This window comes from Heterodontus francisci, chromosome 12 (assembly GCF_036365525.1).
Source record: "Heterodontus francisci isolate sHetFra1 chromosome 12, sHetFra1.hap1, whole genome shotgun sequence".
Taxonomy (NCBI): domain Eukaryota; kingdom Metazoa; phylum Chordata; class Chondrichthyes; order Heterodontiformes; family Heterodontidae; genus Heterodontus; species Heterodontus francisci.
The window spans coordinates 87,594,667-87,611,194 of record NC_090382.1 but is presented as its reverse complement, the minus strand read 5'-3'; the positions used below and the strand labels follow the sequence as shown (position 1 = coordinate 87,611,194).

The 16,528-nt window shown below is 45.0% G+C and overlaps 1 protein-coding gene across 1 annotated transcript in view; it reads left to right on the top strand.

Moving 5' to 3' along the window:
• gabrb2a (gamma-aminobutyric acid type A receptor subunit beta2a) overlaps window positions 1-16,528 on the top strand; it is a 477,073-nt gene that overhangs the window by 456,618 nt on the left and 3,927 nt on the right. The window contains exon 8 of the mRNA XM_068043026.1: window positions 4,691-4,932. Within this exon, the coding sequence (XP_067899127.1) occupies window positions 4,691-4,932 (242 nt within the window). The remainder of the gene's footprint in view (window positions 1-4,690; window positions 4,933-16,528) is intronic.

Sequence of the window (16,528 nt, the reverse complement as noted above, 5' to 3'; positions counted from 1 at the left end):
ATGGTAATGGTAGAGTGGGGAATATGTAGGTCATGAGGTTACAGATTGTGGTTGAATACAATTCTGCTGCTACTGGTAGCCCACAGTGCCTCATGGATGCCCAGTTTTGAGATGCTAGATCTATTCTAAGTCTATCCCATTTAGCACAGTGTTAGTGGGACACAACATGATGGTGGCTATCCTCAGTATGAAGATGGGACTTTATCTCCAAAGAAATGTGTGATGGTCACTCCTACCAATACATGGACAGATGCATCAAGAGGTAGATTTGCGAGGATGAGGTCAAGTAGGTTATTCCCTCTTGTTGACTGGGATTCACTTAGTGTTAGAGGTCCAGATGGAGCAGAATTTGTAAGGAGCATCCAGGAGGGTTTTCTAGAGCAGTATGTAAATAGTCCAACTCGGGAAGGGGCCATACTGGACCTGGTGTTGGGGAATGAGCCCGGCCAGGTGGTTGAAGTTTCAGTAGGGGACTACTTTGGGAATAGTGATCACAATTCCGTAAGTTTTAGAATACTCATGGACAAAGACGAGAGTGGTCCCAAAGGAAGAGTGCTAAATTGGGGGAAGGCCAACTATACCAAAATTCGGCAGGAGCTGGGGAATGTAGATTGGGAGCAGCTGTTTGAAGGTAAATCCACATTTGATATGTGGGAGGCTTTTAAAGAGAGGTTGATTAGCGTGCAGGAGAGACATGTTCCTGTGAAAATGAGGGATAGAAATGGCAAGATTAGGGAACCATGGATGACAGGTGAAATTGTGAGACTAGCTAAGAGGAAAAAGGAAGCATACATAAGGTCTAGGAGGCTGAAGAAAGACGAAGCTTTGAAAGAATATCGGGAATGTAGGACCAATCTGAAACGAGGAATTAAGAGAGCTAAAAGGGGTCATGAAATATCTTTAGCAAACAGGGTTAAGGAAAATCCCAAAGCCTTTTATTCATATATAAGGAGCAAGAGGGTAACTATAGAAAGGATTGGCCCACTCAAGGACAAAGGAGGAAAGTTATGCGTGGAGTCAGGGAAAATGGGTGAGATTCTAAACGAGTACTTTGCATCGGTATTCACCGAGGAGAGGGAAATGACGGATGTTGAGGTTAGGGACAGATGTTTGATTACTCTAGGTCAAGTCGGCATAAGGAGGGAGGAAGTGTTGTGTATTCTAAAAGGCATTAAGGTGGACAAGTCCCCAGGTCTGGATGGGATCTATCCCAGGTTACTGAGGGAAGCGAGAGGGGAAATAGCTGGGGCCTTAACAGATATCTTTGCAGCATCCTTAAACACGGGTGAGGTCCCGGAGGACTGGAGAATTGCTAATGTTGTCCCCTTGTTTAAGAAGGGTAGCAGGGAAAATCCAGGTAATTATAGACCGGTGAGCCTGACGTCAGTGGTAGGGAAGCTGCTGGAGAAGATACTGAGGGATAGGATCTATTCCCATTTGGAAGAAAATGGGCTTATCAGTGATAGGCAACATGGTTTTGTGCAGGGAAGGTCATGTCTTACCAACTTAATAGAATTCTTTGAGGAAGTGACAAAGTTGATTGATGAGGGAAGGGCTGAAGATGTCATATACATGGACTTCAGTAAGGCGTTTGATAAGGTTCCCCATGGTAGGCTGATGGAGAAAGTAAAGTCGCATGGGGTCCAAGGTGTACTAGCTAGATGGATAAAGAACTGGCTGGGCAACAGGAGACAGAGAGTAGCAGTGGAAGGGAGTTTCTCAAAATGGAGCCGTGTGACCAGTGGTGTTCCACAGGGATCCGTGCTGGGACCACTGTTGTTTGTGATATACATAAATGATTTGGAGGAAAGTATAGGTGGTCTGATTAGCAAGTTTGCAGACGACACTAAGATTGGTGGAGTAGCAGATAGTGAAGGGGACTGTCAGAGAATACAGCAGAATATAAATAGATTGGAGAGTTGGGCAGAAAAATGGCAGATGGAGTTCAATCAGGGCAAATGCGAGGTGATGCATTTTGGAAGATCCAATTCAAGAGTGAATTATACAGTAAATGGAAAAGTCCTGGGGAAAATTGATGTACAGAGAGATTTGGGTGTTCAGGTCCATTGTTCCCTGAAGGTGGCAACGCAGGTCAATAGAGTGGTCAAGAAGGCATACGGCATGCTTTCCTTCATAGGACGGGGTATTGAGTACAAGGGTTGGCAGGTCATGTTACAGTTGTATAAGACTTTGGTTCGGCCACATTTGGAATACTGCGTGCAGTTCTGGTCGCCACATTACCAAAAGGATGTAGATGCTTTGGAGAGGGTGCAGAGGAGGTTCACCAGGATGTTGCCTGGTATGGAGGGCGCTAGCTATGAAGAGAGGTTGAGTAGATTAGGATTATTTTCATTAGAAAGACGGAGGTTGAGGGGGGACCTGATTGAGGTGTACAAAATCATGAGAGGTATAGACAGGGTGGATAGCAAGAAGCTTTTTCCCAGAGTGGGGGATTCAATTACTAGGGGTCACGAGTTCAAAGTGAGAGGGGAAATGTTTAGGGGGGATATGCGTGGAAAGTTCTTTACGCAGAGGGTGGTGGGTGCCTGGAACGCGTTGCCAGCGGAGGTGGTAGATGCGGGCACAGTAGCGTCTTTTAAGATGTATCTAGACAGATACATGAATGGGCAGGAAGCAAAGAGATACAGACCCTTAGAAAATAGGCGACATGTTTAGATAGAGGATCTGGATCGGCGCAGGCTTGGAGGGCCGAAGGGCCTGTTCCTGTGCTGTAATTTTCTTTGTTCTTTGTTGGTTCTCTCACCACACACCACAGGCCCAATCTGGCAGTTATGTCCTTCAGGACTCGGCCAGCTCAGTCAGTAGTGGTGTTACCGAGCCACTGTTGGTGATGGACATTGAAGTCCCCCACCCAGAGTACATTCTGTGCCCTTGCTACAGTAAGTGCTTCTTCCAAGTGGTCAACATGGAGGAGAACTGAGGTATCAGCTGAGAGAGAGCGGTCAGTGGTAATCAGCAGGAGGTTTCCTTGCTCATGTTTGACCTGATACCATGAGACTTCGTGGGTTCTGGAGTCAATGTTGAGGGCTCCCAGGCCCACACAGTTGCTTCATCAATGACCTTCCCTCCATCATAAGGTCAGAAATGGGGATGTTCCCTGATGATTCTACAATGTTCAGTACCATTCGCAACTCCTGAGATACTGAAGCAGTCCATGTCCATGTGCAGCAAGACAACATTCAGGCTTGGGCTGATAAGTGGTGCATTACCTTCGCTGAATCCCCAACTATCAACATCCTGGGGGTTACCATTGACCAGAAACTGAACTGAAACAGCCACATAAATAAAGTGGCTACAAGAGCAGGTCAGAGGCTGGGAATTCTGCGGCTAGTAACCCACCTTCTGACTCCCCATCTACAAGCCACAAGTCAGAGTGTGATGGAATACTCTCCAATTTCATAGATTAGTGCGGCTCCAACAACACTCAAGAAGCTCGACACCATCCAGGACAAAGCAGCCTGCTTGATCAGCAGCCCATCCACCACCTTCAACATTCACACCCTCCACCACGAATGCACAGTGGCAGCAGTGTCACATCAACAAGATGCACTGCAGCAACTCACCACACCTCCTTCGACAGCACCTTACAAACCTGCAATGTCTTCCACCTAGAAGAGCAAGGACAGCAGATGCATGGGAACACTATCACGTGCAAGTTCCCCTCCAAGTCATGCACCATCCTGACTTGGAAATATATCGCTGTTCCTTCACTGTTGCTGGAACAAAATTCTGGAACTCCATCCCTAACAGCACTGTGAATGTACCTGCACCAGATGGACTGCAGCAGTTCAAGAAGCCAGCTCACCACCACCTTCTCAAGGGCAATTAGGGATGTGCAACAAATGCTGGCCTAGCCAGCGATGCCCACATCCTATGAAATAATAAAAAAATCTCTCTCCTGACTATATACCACCTCTGGTGTGTCTATCCTGCCGGTGGGATGGGACATACCCAGGAATGGTGTTGGAAAAGTCTGCAACATTAGCTGTAAGGTATGATTAGGTCAGTATGACAATGTCAGGCTGTTGCTTGACTAGTCTGTGAGATAGCTCTCCCAATTTTGGCACATGTCCCCAGATGCTGGTGAGGAGGATTTTGCAGAGCCCAGGGGGTCGGGAGTGCCTCTGTCATTTCCAGTGCCTAGGTCAATGCCGTGTGGTCCATCTGTTTTTTTTTCTTATTTGACTTTTCTGTAGTGATTTGATACAACTGAGTGGCTTGCTCAGCCATTTCAGAGGGCAGTTAAGAATCAACGACATTGCTGTCGATCTGGAGTCACTTGTAGGCCAGACTGGGTAAGGAGGGAAGATTTCCTCCCTTGAAGGACATCAGTGAACCAGATGGGTTTTTATGACAATCTAATAGTTTCATGATCATTGTTAATGCGACTAGCACTTCATTAATTAATTCCCCCCTGTGCCATGGTGGGATTTGAGCTCATGTCTCCAGTGCATTCGTCCAGGCCTCTGGATTATTAACTTTTTGACACATTACTTAAATTATTTATTTTCAGTCCTTGCAAATAAATATTGTTTATAGTTTTCTAAGATAGCTTAAATTACTTTATTCTTAGTTTTCTAGCATTGTAAATGGTAATGTCTAATATGAAAATGTTAGTGTATAAATGTTTACGACCACACATTCAAGATTATTACATAATACTTTACAGGTATTACTACGGTACTTACGATGACCACGATCAACACCCATCTGCGGGAGACCCTTCCAAAGATCCCCTATGTTAAAGCTATTGATATGTACTTGATGTGCTGCTTTGTGTTTGTGTTTTTGGCCCTATTGGAGTATGCCCTGGTTAACTACATCTTTTTTGGAAGAGGGCCACAACGTCAAAAGAAGATTGCAGAGAAAGCAGCAAAAGCAAACAATGAGAAGATAAGAGCAGAAGCCAAGGTAGTTTTTTTCAAAGGAGGGTGTTAGGTTGAAGCATTTCAGAGGGCTTTATGATTAATGCCATTGGGTGGAATGCTTACTATGGTGTATCAGTAGGCGACCGAGCAATATTTGGCAAAGAAAAGGGATGAGGCAAATTATATAGTAATATTAATTCCATTCCACCTCTCTGTCGTGACTCAGCATTGAACTTTTGCAGAAGGTGAATAAAATACTTCTATGTCCTGGCACTCCTTTGCAATCTACCAGTTGAAAGCAAAAGCCTTACGTGTCAAACCAAAGTAATAGTATGTGAGAATGAAGCTTAAGCCTTCTATTTTCTTGTTCAAAGGCATATTGGATCCTCTATCACTCAAGACAGAAATGATAGAATGCATCAGTATTTATTTTCCTAACTAGAATGTTTCCACCCCCCCAAAAAAGTCAAATCCACAAGAGAATGGTATATTTAGATACCAATAGTATTTGCAGCGATTTTTCCATTGGGACTATATCAAACTCAGTGGGGGAAACAGAACAACAGCTCTGCCCTGATCCAAACATCTCATTTGGTTATTAATAAAAATGGAGACAAGCACTGGTGGGGATATTTGAAATGTTTCGGAAATTCTACTGCTGCCTATTGCTGCTGCCACATAAAGCTAATGTGTAGCTCAAATGATGCACTTACTGGCAGCAGGAATCTCTATGCCAATTTTTCAGATACTACTTTTTTTTCATACATTCTGTTATTGATTACACAATGGCTGCACCAAGTGTGCAACTGGATTCATTAAGTCTCAAGGGGAAACCATGTGCCCAATACATGCTAAAGTGTATTGTTGCATCTGCTCTACCTGTTTGTGTTCACAAAAAATGGCACCTGCCTTCACTTTACTTTTGTGTAAATAAAAGTTTCTAATTGTGAACTTTCAGATATGATTTAGAAAGGGTCCATTGATATCATTAAATTTACTTGACCAAATGTAATAGGAGGGCCTTTGGAAGCAAAATAATTGTTATATTCTAACATTCCAATTTGAATTGGCATGTGAGAATGTTCTTGGTTCTCACCGAGCTTGCTGCTTAACTTATACATTGGTTATGCAGACTAATGAAAAATAACTATTACTTGTCAGACACAACCAATGATTTCAATAATAATAAAAAACAACATTGCATTTAATAAGTTTAATTCTGCTGCTTCCACCTATAGTTCTACAGTCTGGCCTAGCCAACCTTATAAAGAAAAAGTTAACTTTACAGCTTTAAACATTAGCCGCTGTAAAAAACTGGAATTTAAAAAATTCCCACTAAAGCTTAGAAGAGGTACCATGAGGAAAAGCAATGTTGTTCCACCCCAGGACTAAACTCAGACTAACGGGATAAAATTCTGTCTGATGGGGGTGATGAAATGAATTTGGGCACTCTGAGCCCAACTCCTAGAGGTATAAGTCCACATCACAAATGGATCCTAACTAACCAGAACTCTCACTCGAGAGGGCATTAAGGATGCCTATGTTAATCTGTTGATTGTGTATCAGTTGTTTGATTATATGCAGCTGTAGGGTGTTAATTGGGGTCTCACTTGAGCACTTATAAGTAGACACTTACTGAGACTGGTGGAGGTTTTGAGTGAGGAGTATATGTTTGTAATCATTTTACTCTGTACAGTAAATGTGAAGCGAGTAAAGATATACTCCACCATTATCCTTCCATAACAAGCTTTCTGGAGTTTAACAGTCTAGTGTGGGAAAAAGAGTTGCAATTATGAGGCAGGGATGAAGGCATTTTATTGAGGCAAAATGAATCAAACTACCCTCTATCCGTCCATGCAGCATTAGATATGTGGTTGGTGATGGATCACATAGGCGCAAAGTCCCTTTGCCAATATTGACAGCCTGTATGTATCTTTTTTGTTCATTCATGGGCTATGAGCAATGCTGGCTAGGCCATTATTTTATTGTCCATCGCAGATACCCTTGAGAAGGTGGTGGCGAGCCACCTTCTTGAACCACTGCAGTCCATGTGGTGTGGGTACACTCACAGTGCTGTTAGGTAGGGAGTTCCAGGATTTTGACTGAGCGACAGTGAAGGAACTGCAATATAGTTCCCAGACAGGATGGTGTGTGGCTTGGAGGGGAGCTTGCAGGTGGTGGTGTTCCGGTGTGTCTGCTGCCCTTGTCCTTCTAGGTAGTAGAAGTCACGGTTTGGAAGGTGCTGTTGAAGGACCCTTGGCAAGATGCTGCAATGTATCTTGTAGATGGTACTGCCACTGTGCACCATTGCTGGAGTGAGTGAAAGTTTAAGGTGGTAGATGGGTGCTGAACAAGTGGGCTGTTTGGCCTGGATGGTGTCATATATCTTGAGTGTTGTGGGAGCTGCACTCATCCAGGCAAGTGGAGAGTATTCCATCACACTCCTGACTTGTACCTTGTAGATGGTAGACAGGCTTTGGGGAGTCTAGAGGTGAGATACCTACTGCAGAATTCCTAGCCCCTGACCTGCTCTTGTAGCTACAGTATTTATATGGCTGATTCAGTTAAGTTTCTGGTCAATGGTAATCCCCAGGATGTTGATGGTGGGAGATTTAGTGATGGTAATGCTACTGAACGTCAAGGGAAGATGGTTAGAATCTCTCTTGTTTGAGATGTTCGTTGTCTGGCACTTGTGTGGGGCGAATGTGACTTCCCACTTATCTGCCCAGCCTGAATGTTGTCCAGGTCTTTCTGCATCCAAGCATGACTGCTTCAGCATCTGAGGAGTTAAGAATGGTACTGAAAACTGTGCAATCATCAGCGAACATCCCCACTTCTGACCTTATAAAAGAACAAAACAAAGAACAGTACAGCATAGGAACAGGCCATTCGGCCCTCCAAGCCTGCGCCGATCTTGATGCCTGTCTAAACTAAAACCTTCTGCACTTCCGGGGACCGTATTCCTCTATTCCCATCCTATTCATGTATTTGTCAAGATGCCTCTTAAACTTCACTATCGTACCTGCTTCTGCCACCTCCCCCAGCAGCAAGTTCCAGGCACTCACCACCCTCTGTGTAAAGAACTTGCCTCGCACATCCCCTCTAAACTTTGCCCCTCGCACCTTAAACCTATGTCCCCGAGTAACTGACTCTTCCACCCTGGGAAAAATCTTCTAACTATCCACTCTGTCCATGCCACTCATAACTTTGTAAACCTCTATCATGTCACCCCTCCACCTCCGTCGTTCCAGTGAAAACAATCCGGGTTTATCCAACTTCTCCTCATAGCTAATGCCCTCCAGACCAGGCAACATCCTGGTAAACCTCTTCTGTACTCTCTCCAAAGCCTCCACGTCCTTCTGGTAGTGTGGCGACCAGAATTGCCCGCAATATTCTAAGTGTGGCCTAACTAAGGTTCTGTACAGCTGCAGCATGACTTGCCAATTTTTATACTCTATGCCCTGACCAATGAAGGCAAGCATGCCGTATGCCTTCTTGACTACCTTATCCACCTGCGTTGCCACTTTCAGTGACCTGTGAACCTGTACGCCCAGATCTCTCTGCCTGTCAATACTCCTAAGGGTTCTGCCATTTACTGTATACTTCCCACCTGTATTAGATGTTCCAAAATGCATTACCTCACATTTGTCCAGATTAAACTCCATCTGCCATTTCTCCGCCCAAGTCTCCAACCGATCTATATCCTGCTGTATCCTCTGACAATCCTCATCACTATCCGCAACTCCACCAACCTTTGTGTCATCCGCAAACTTACTAATCAGACCAGCAACATTTTCCTCCAAATCATTTATATATAATACAAACAGCAAAGGTCCCAGCACTGATCCCTGCGGAACACCACTAGTCACATCCCTCCATTCAGAAAAAGCACCCTTCCCCTGCTACCCTCTATCTTCTGTGACCGAACCAGTTCTATATCCATCTTGCCAGCTCACCTCTGATCCCGTGTGACTTCACCTTTTGTACCAGTCTGCCATGAGGGACCTTGTCAAAGGCTTTACTGAAGTCCATATGAACAACATTCACTGCCAATCATCTTCATCACTTCCTCAAAAAACTCAATCAAGTTAGTGAGACACGACCTCCCCTTCACAAGACCATGCTGCCTCTCGCTAATAAGTTCATTTGTTTCCACATGGGAGTAAATCCTGTCCCGAAGAATCCTCTCTAATAATTTCCCTACCACTGACGTAAGGCTCACCAGCCTATAATTTCTTGGATTATCCTTGCTACCCTACTTAAACAAAGGAAAAACATTGGCTATTCTCCAATCCTCTGGGACCTCACCTGTAGCCAATGAGGATACAAAGATTTCTGTCAAGGCCCCAGCAATTTCTTCCCTTGCCTCCCTCAGTATTCTGGAGGAAAGGTCATTGATGAAGCAGCTGAAAATGGTTGAGCCTAGGACACTACCCTGAGGAACTCCTGCAGCAATGTCCTGGGGCTCAACAACCACAATCATCTTCCTTTGTGCGAGGTATGACTCCAACCAGTGGAGAGCTTTTCACATGATTCCCACTGCCTTTTGCTAGGACTCCTTGATGCCACACTCAGTTAAATGCTGCTTTGATGTTAGGGGCAGTCACTCTCACCTCACCTCTTGAATTCAGCTCTTTTGCCCATGTTTGTACCAAGGCTGTAATCAAGTCTGGAGCTGAGTGGCCCTGGCAGAACCCAAAGTGAGCATCAGTATGCAGGTTATTGCTTAGTAAGTGCTACTTAATAACACTGTCAATGACACCTTCCATCACTTTGCTGATACTTGAGAGTAGACTGATGGGGCATTAATTGTCCAGATTGGATTTGTCCTGCTTTTTGTGGATAGGACATACCCGGGCAATTTTAAGCATTGACCATAGGTGCCAGTGTTGTAGCTGTACTGGAACAGCTTAGTTATGGGCGAGGCTAGTTCTGGAGCACACGTCTTCAGTAGTACAGCCAGGATGTTGTCAGAGCCCATAGCCTTTGCTGCATCCAGTGCCTTCAGCTGTTTCTTGATATGACGTGGAGTGAATCAAATTGGCTGACGTCTGGCATCTGTAATGGTGGGAGCTCAGGAGGAGATGAGATAGATTATTCACTCGGCACTTCTGGCTGAATGTGGTTGCAAATGCTTCATCCGTGTCTTTTGCACCAACATGCTAGGCTCCCCCATCATTGAGGATGGGGATGTTTGTGGAGCTTCCTCCTCAGGTTACTTGTTTAATTGTTTTGATCTGATCCTATGGTTGTGAGATTGCTTTGCCCTGTCTGTTGCATGCTTCTTCCGCTGTTTAGCATGCATGTTCTCCTGTGTTGTAGTTTTACAGGGTTGGCACCTCATTTTTAGTATGCACGGTCCTGCTCCTGGCATGCTTTCCTGCACTCCTCATTGTACCAGGGTTGATCCTCTGGCTTGATGGTAATGGTAGAGTGAGGGGTTTGCAATGCCAGGAGGTTACAGATTGTGGTTGAATACAATTCTGCTGCTGCTGATGCCTCTCAGATTACTAAACACAAAGAAAAATTATATGATCTGATTAGGATCATCCTATCTCTTGTCACTTATTTATTTTTCTCCTTTGCTCTTTTTCTTTCTCTGTCTTTCTTTCTCTCTGAATTTGTCTATGTTCTTACTTTCTGTCTATCGCAGAGCATACCTTGTTAACCCCTATTGCATGACAAGCAGAAAGATTTTGGGGGGGAATTTTAATGGGTGGGGGGAGGTGGTTTCGGGTGCGTTCAGGGAGTTAAATCCCCTAAAAGTGCCATTGGGTCGGGGTCCCATCCCGCCCACTTCCAGGTTTCCTGCCAGGCCGGTTTTCAGGTGAACAGGGAACTCCCTTGGACTGTCAGGCAAGTAATTGTCATATGCAAATAGGTCATTAACTGCTGTTTTAACCAATCATTCTGGCTTTAACAGCTAGCATACCTATTTTCCGAGCTGTCAGCAACTTGCCAGGGTCAAACAGGCAAGTGCACAGCTGGGAATGCTTCTTCAGTGAAACTGATAGGCTGCAAAGGCTTTGAACAGTGAAACTGAAGAGTTCCAGCCATGCCTCGGTGAGATACTCACAGAACATCTTCTGACAGAGTGCTTTCACTGCTTGACAGCTGATTGCCAACTCTCCCGGGTCTCTGCCTCTCCCTGAAGTTGTGCGCTCTCTCTGCAAGGAGAGAAAGCAGATGCTTATGAATGTTAGAAATGGCTTATGTGGAGAGGAGGGTGTGAGAGGACAACAGGATGAGGGCAAGTGTCAGTGATGTCTGTTCAGATCATTGAATATATTCAAGGCTGAGTTCGACATATTTTTGATCTTCAAGAGAATCAAAGGTTATGGGAGGCCAGCAGGCAAGTGCAGTTAAGGCCACAATCAGATCAGCCATGATCTTATTGAATGGTAGATCAGGCTCAAGGGGCCAAATGGCCAACTTCTGCTCATATTTGTTATGATCTTATGTATGTGAGGAGGTGCCTGGAGAGAGAAGAATGAGTGCAGATCCAAGGTGTGCTGTACAGGAGAATACTGGGGAAGTCAGGATTGTGGGGTTTGGCACCTCAAAATGTTGTGTCTTTCACCTTTCCCACCCTCCTGAAGTCCTTGATTCTCTTCGTGCAGTGTCTTCAGGTTGGAGGGACTGCACGCCTGCTGCTGATCTCCTTGGCCTCTTCCATCCATGTCTGCTTGGTTGGAGAGGCTGGCCTATTCCTTCCATCCTTAGGAAAGATCACCTCACTGCAGTTCCTCAGATCCTACAGCAGGACCTTCAGGTAGAGTGAAAAACCCTGGTGGCAACCTTCCCAGGTCTCCATTCTTCTGGTTACTGCAGCCTCAGGAATTCATGTCCAGTTGAGCCTTTCTAACCCTTGCCAGGGTCCCTTTAATTAGAAATCCTTTGACAGATTCAGCACATCATCCTGCCCTCCCTTTCTGATTGATCAGGAAACCCAGAAGCAGGATCAAATTAAATTAAAAAGCCATGGCAAAGCCTGCTCCAGCAACAGTTGGGTTCCCAAACCACGACAGGTCCCACTGTTTCATTAGGGACTAAGAGTTAAAAATTCTGTCCTGTGTATCTGAGTGAGATGCATCATGGGAGTTGTGGTTTTGATCCTTTGTAATTTGGAACTATGCTGCTCAGACTGCAACTCGCATAATATGATTACTGGGCAGAAATTTTATAAATATCAAAAATTGAATGATTTTACTTTTATCAATGTTTTATGAAGTTTGCAATGCTCAACAGAGTCACTGTTCCTGGAGGGAGCACCAGGGCTAGAGGGGGATGCTTATGAATCATAGAACGTTTACGGCACAGAAAGAGGCCACTAGGCCCATCGTGTATTTGCCAGCTGAAAAACGTTCCATCCATTCTAATCCCATTTCCAGCATTTGGTCCGTAGCCTTGCAGATTACGGCACTTGAGGTGCATAGCCAGACTTAATTTGAATGAATTGAGGGTTTCTGCCTCAACTACCCTTTCAGACAGTGAGTTCCAGACCCTCACCACCCTCTGGGTGAAAAAGCTTTTCATCATCTCCCCTCTAATCTTTCCACCAATCACTTTAAATCAATGCCCCCTAGTCACTGACCTCTCTGCTATGGTAAATAGGCCCTTCACCTCCACTCTATCCAGGCCCCTCAAAATTTTGTACATTTCAATCAGATATCCCCTCAGCCTTCTCTGTTCCAAGGAGAACAACCCCAGCCTATCCAATCTTTCCTCATAGCTGCATTTTTCCAGTCCCGGCAACATCCTTGTAAATCTCCTCTGTACCCTCTCTAGTGAAATTACATCCTTTCTGTAATGAGGTGACCAGAACTGCACACAGTACTCAAGTTGTGGCCTAACCAATGATTTCCCAGAGTGGGGGATTCAAATACTAGGGGTCACGAGTTCAAAGTGAGAGGGGAAAAGTTTAGGGGGGATATGCGTGGAAATTTCTTTATGCAGAGGGTGGTGGGTGCCTGGAACGCGTTGCCAGCGGAGGTGGTAGATGCGAGCATGATAGCGTCTTTTAAGATGTATCCAGACAGATACATGAATGGGCAGGAAGCAAAGAGATACAGACCCTTAGAAAATAGGCGACATGTTTAGATAGAGGATCTGGATCGGCGCAGGCTTGGAGGGCCGAAGGGCCTGTTCCTGTGCTGTAATTTTCTTTGTTCTTTGTTCTTTATACAGTTCGAGCATAACCTCCCTGGTCTTCTATTCTATACCTTGGCTAATAAAGGAAAGGATTCCATATGCTTTCTTAACCACCTTTTCAACCTGTCCTGCTACCTTCAGGGATCTGTGGACATTTACTCCAAGGTCCCTCACTTCCTCTACACTTCTCAGTATTTTCCCATTACTCATGTATTCCTTTGCCTTGTTTGACCTCCTGAAATGCATCGCCTCACACTTCTCCAGGTTGAATTCCATTTGCCATTTTTGTGCCCATCTGATCAGACCTTCCTGCAGCCGACAGCTATCTTCCTCGCAATCTTCCACACGGCCAATCTTTGTGTCATCTGCAGACTTCTTGATCATGCCCCCCACCCCCCAGCCCCATATTTACGTCCAAATTGTTAATATATACCACAAAATGCCGGGGACCCAGTACTGAGCCCTGCGGAATGCCGCTGGAAACAGCCCTCCAGTCGCAAAAACACCAGTCAACAATTACCCTTTGTTTCCTGCCACTGAGCCAATTTTGTATCCACCTTGCTGCATTTTCCTGGATCCCATGGCATTTTATTTTTTTAACCAATCTGCCATGTGGAACCTTATCAAAAGCCTTGCTAAAGTCCATGTAGACCACATCAACTGCACTACCCTCATCTATCTTCCTTGTTACTTCTTCAAAAATTTGATCAAGTTGGTCAAACAAGAGCTTCCCTTAATAACTCCATGCTGACTATCCTTGATTAACCTGCGCCTTTCTAAGTGACAGTTTATCCAGTCTCGCAGAATAGATTCCAATAATTTACCCAGTTAGATTGACGGGCCTGTAATTATTCGGTCTATCCCTCGCTCCCTTTTTAAACTGAGGTACAACGTTAGCAGTCCTCCAATCCTCCAGCACCACATCTGTATCCAGTGAGGACTGGAAAATGACGGTCAGACATTCTGCTATTTCCTTTCTTGCTTCTTTTAACAGCCTGGGGTACATTCCACCTGGTGATTTATCAACTTTCAAGGATGCTAATCCCATTAATACGTCCTCTCTCCATAAGTTGATCACATCCAATACTTCACACCCCTCTTTCTTAACTACAATATCTGGATGCCACCCACCCCCCCCCCCCCACCCCGCTTTTGTGAAGACAGATGCAGAGTATTTAGGAACAATACAAATCTTCTGCTGCTACACATAGTTTACCTTTTTGGTCTTTTATGGGTCCTACTCTTTCTTTTGTTATCCACTTACTCTTAATGTATTGATAAAACATCTTTGGGTTCATAGTGATTTTGCTTGCTAATATTCTTTCATGCCTTCTCTTTGCTTTCCTAACTTCCTTTTTAATTTCACCCCTCCACTTTCTATACTTCTCTCAGCTTTCTGTCGTGTTGAGTTCTCTGTGTTGGGCATAAACTTTCCTTTTCTGCCTTATCTTACCCTGTAAGCTCCTAGACATCCATGGGGCTCCAAATTTGGCTGCCACACCCTTTTTCTTTATAGGAACATGTTTACTCTGAACCCCTTGAATCTCCCCTTTGAATGCCTCCCACTGCTCTACTGATCTACCCTCAAGTAGCTGTTTCCCGTCCACTTTCACTAAATCACTCCTCAGTTTAGTAAAATTGGCCTTGTCCCAATTGAGAACTCTATCTCCTTTTCTATCTTTGTCTTTTTCAATAATTTATGTTAAAACTGACTGAATTATGATCACTACCACCAAAATGCTCTTCCACCTGCCCAGCTTCATTTCCTAAAACTAAGTCTAAAACTGCACCCTCTCTTGTTGGACTTGCTACATACTGGCCAAAAAAGTTTTCCTGAATGCACTTCAAGAATTCTGCTCCTTCAATTCCTTTCACACTGAAACTATCCCAGTTAATATTGGGGTAGTTAAAATCCCCTACTATTACTGCCCTATTGTTCTTGCACCCCTAAGAGATTTGCCTACATATCTGCTCTTCTATCTCCCTCTGACTGGGGGTCTATAGTACATTCCTAGCAGTGTGATTGCCCCTTCTTTGTTCCTTAGCTCAATCTATATGGCCTCATTTGATGAAAGTTCAAACATTTCATCCCTTCTCACAGTTGGAATAGTTTCTTTGATCAAAATTGCCACGCCCCCTCCTTTCTTATCCCCCTCCCTATCGCATCTGAAAACCCTGTAACCAGGAACATTGAGCTGCCATTCCTGTCCCTCCTTAAGCCATGTTTCTGTAATAGCTATGATAATCACTGACCAACGCAAACAGATGGACCGCTGGGTTGAGCACTACCTAGAACTGTACTCCAGGGAGAATGCTGTCACTGAGACTGCCCTCAATGCAGCCCAGCCTCTACCAGTCATGGATGAGCTGGACATACAGCCAACCAAATCGGAACTCAGTGATGCCATTGATTCCTTAGCCAGCGGAAAAGCCCCTGGGAAGGACAGCATTACCCCTGAAATAATCAAGAGTGCCAAGCCTGCTATACTCTCAGCACTACATGAACTGCTATGCCTGTGCTGGGACGAGGGAGCAGTACCCCAGGACATGCGCGATGCCAACATCATCACCCTCTATAAAAACAAAGGTGACCGCGGTGACTGCAACAACTACCGTGGAATCTCCCTGCTCAGCATAGTGGGGAAAGTCTTTGCTCGAGTTGCTCTGAACAGGCTCCAGAATCTGGCCGAGCGCGTCTACCCTGAGGCACAGTGTGGCTTTCGTGCAGAGAGATCGACTATTGACATGCTGTTCTCCCTTCGTCAGATACAGGAGAAATGCCGTGAACAACAGATGCCCCTCTACATTGCTTTCATTGATCTCACCAAAGCCTTTGACCTCGTCAGCAGACGTGGTCTCTTCAGACTACTAGAAAAGATCGGATGTCCACCAAAGCTACTAAGTATCATCACCTCATTCCATGACAATATGAAAGGCACAATTCAACATGGTGGCTCCTCATCAGAGCCCTTTCCTATCCTGAGTGGTGTGAAACAGGGCTGTGTTCTCGCACCCACACTTTTTGGGATTTTCTTCTCCCTGCTGCTTTCACATGCGTTCAAATCCTCTGAAGAAGGAATTTTCCTCCACACAAGATCAGGGGGCAGGTTGTTCAACCTTGCCCGTCTAAGAGCGAAGTCCAAAGTACGGAAAGTCCTCATCAGAGAACTCCTCTTTGCTGACGATGCTGCTTTAACATCTCACACTGAAGAATGCCTGCAGAGTCTCATCGACAGGTTTGCGTCTGCCTGCAATGAATTTGGCCTAACCATCAGCCTCAAGAAAACGAACATCATGGGGCAGGATGTCAGAAATGCTCCATCCATCAATATTGGCGACCACGCTCTGGAAGTGGTTCAAGAGTTCACCTACCTAGGCTCAACTATCACCAGTAACCTGTCTCTAGATGCAGAAATCAACAAGCGCATGGGTAAGGCTTCCACTGCTATGTTCAGACTGGCCAAGAGAGTGTGGGAAAATGGCGCACT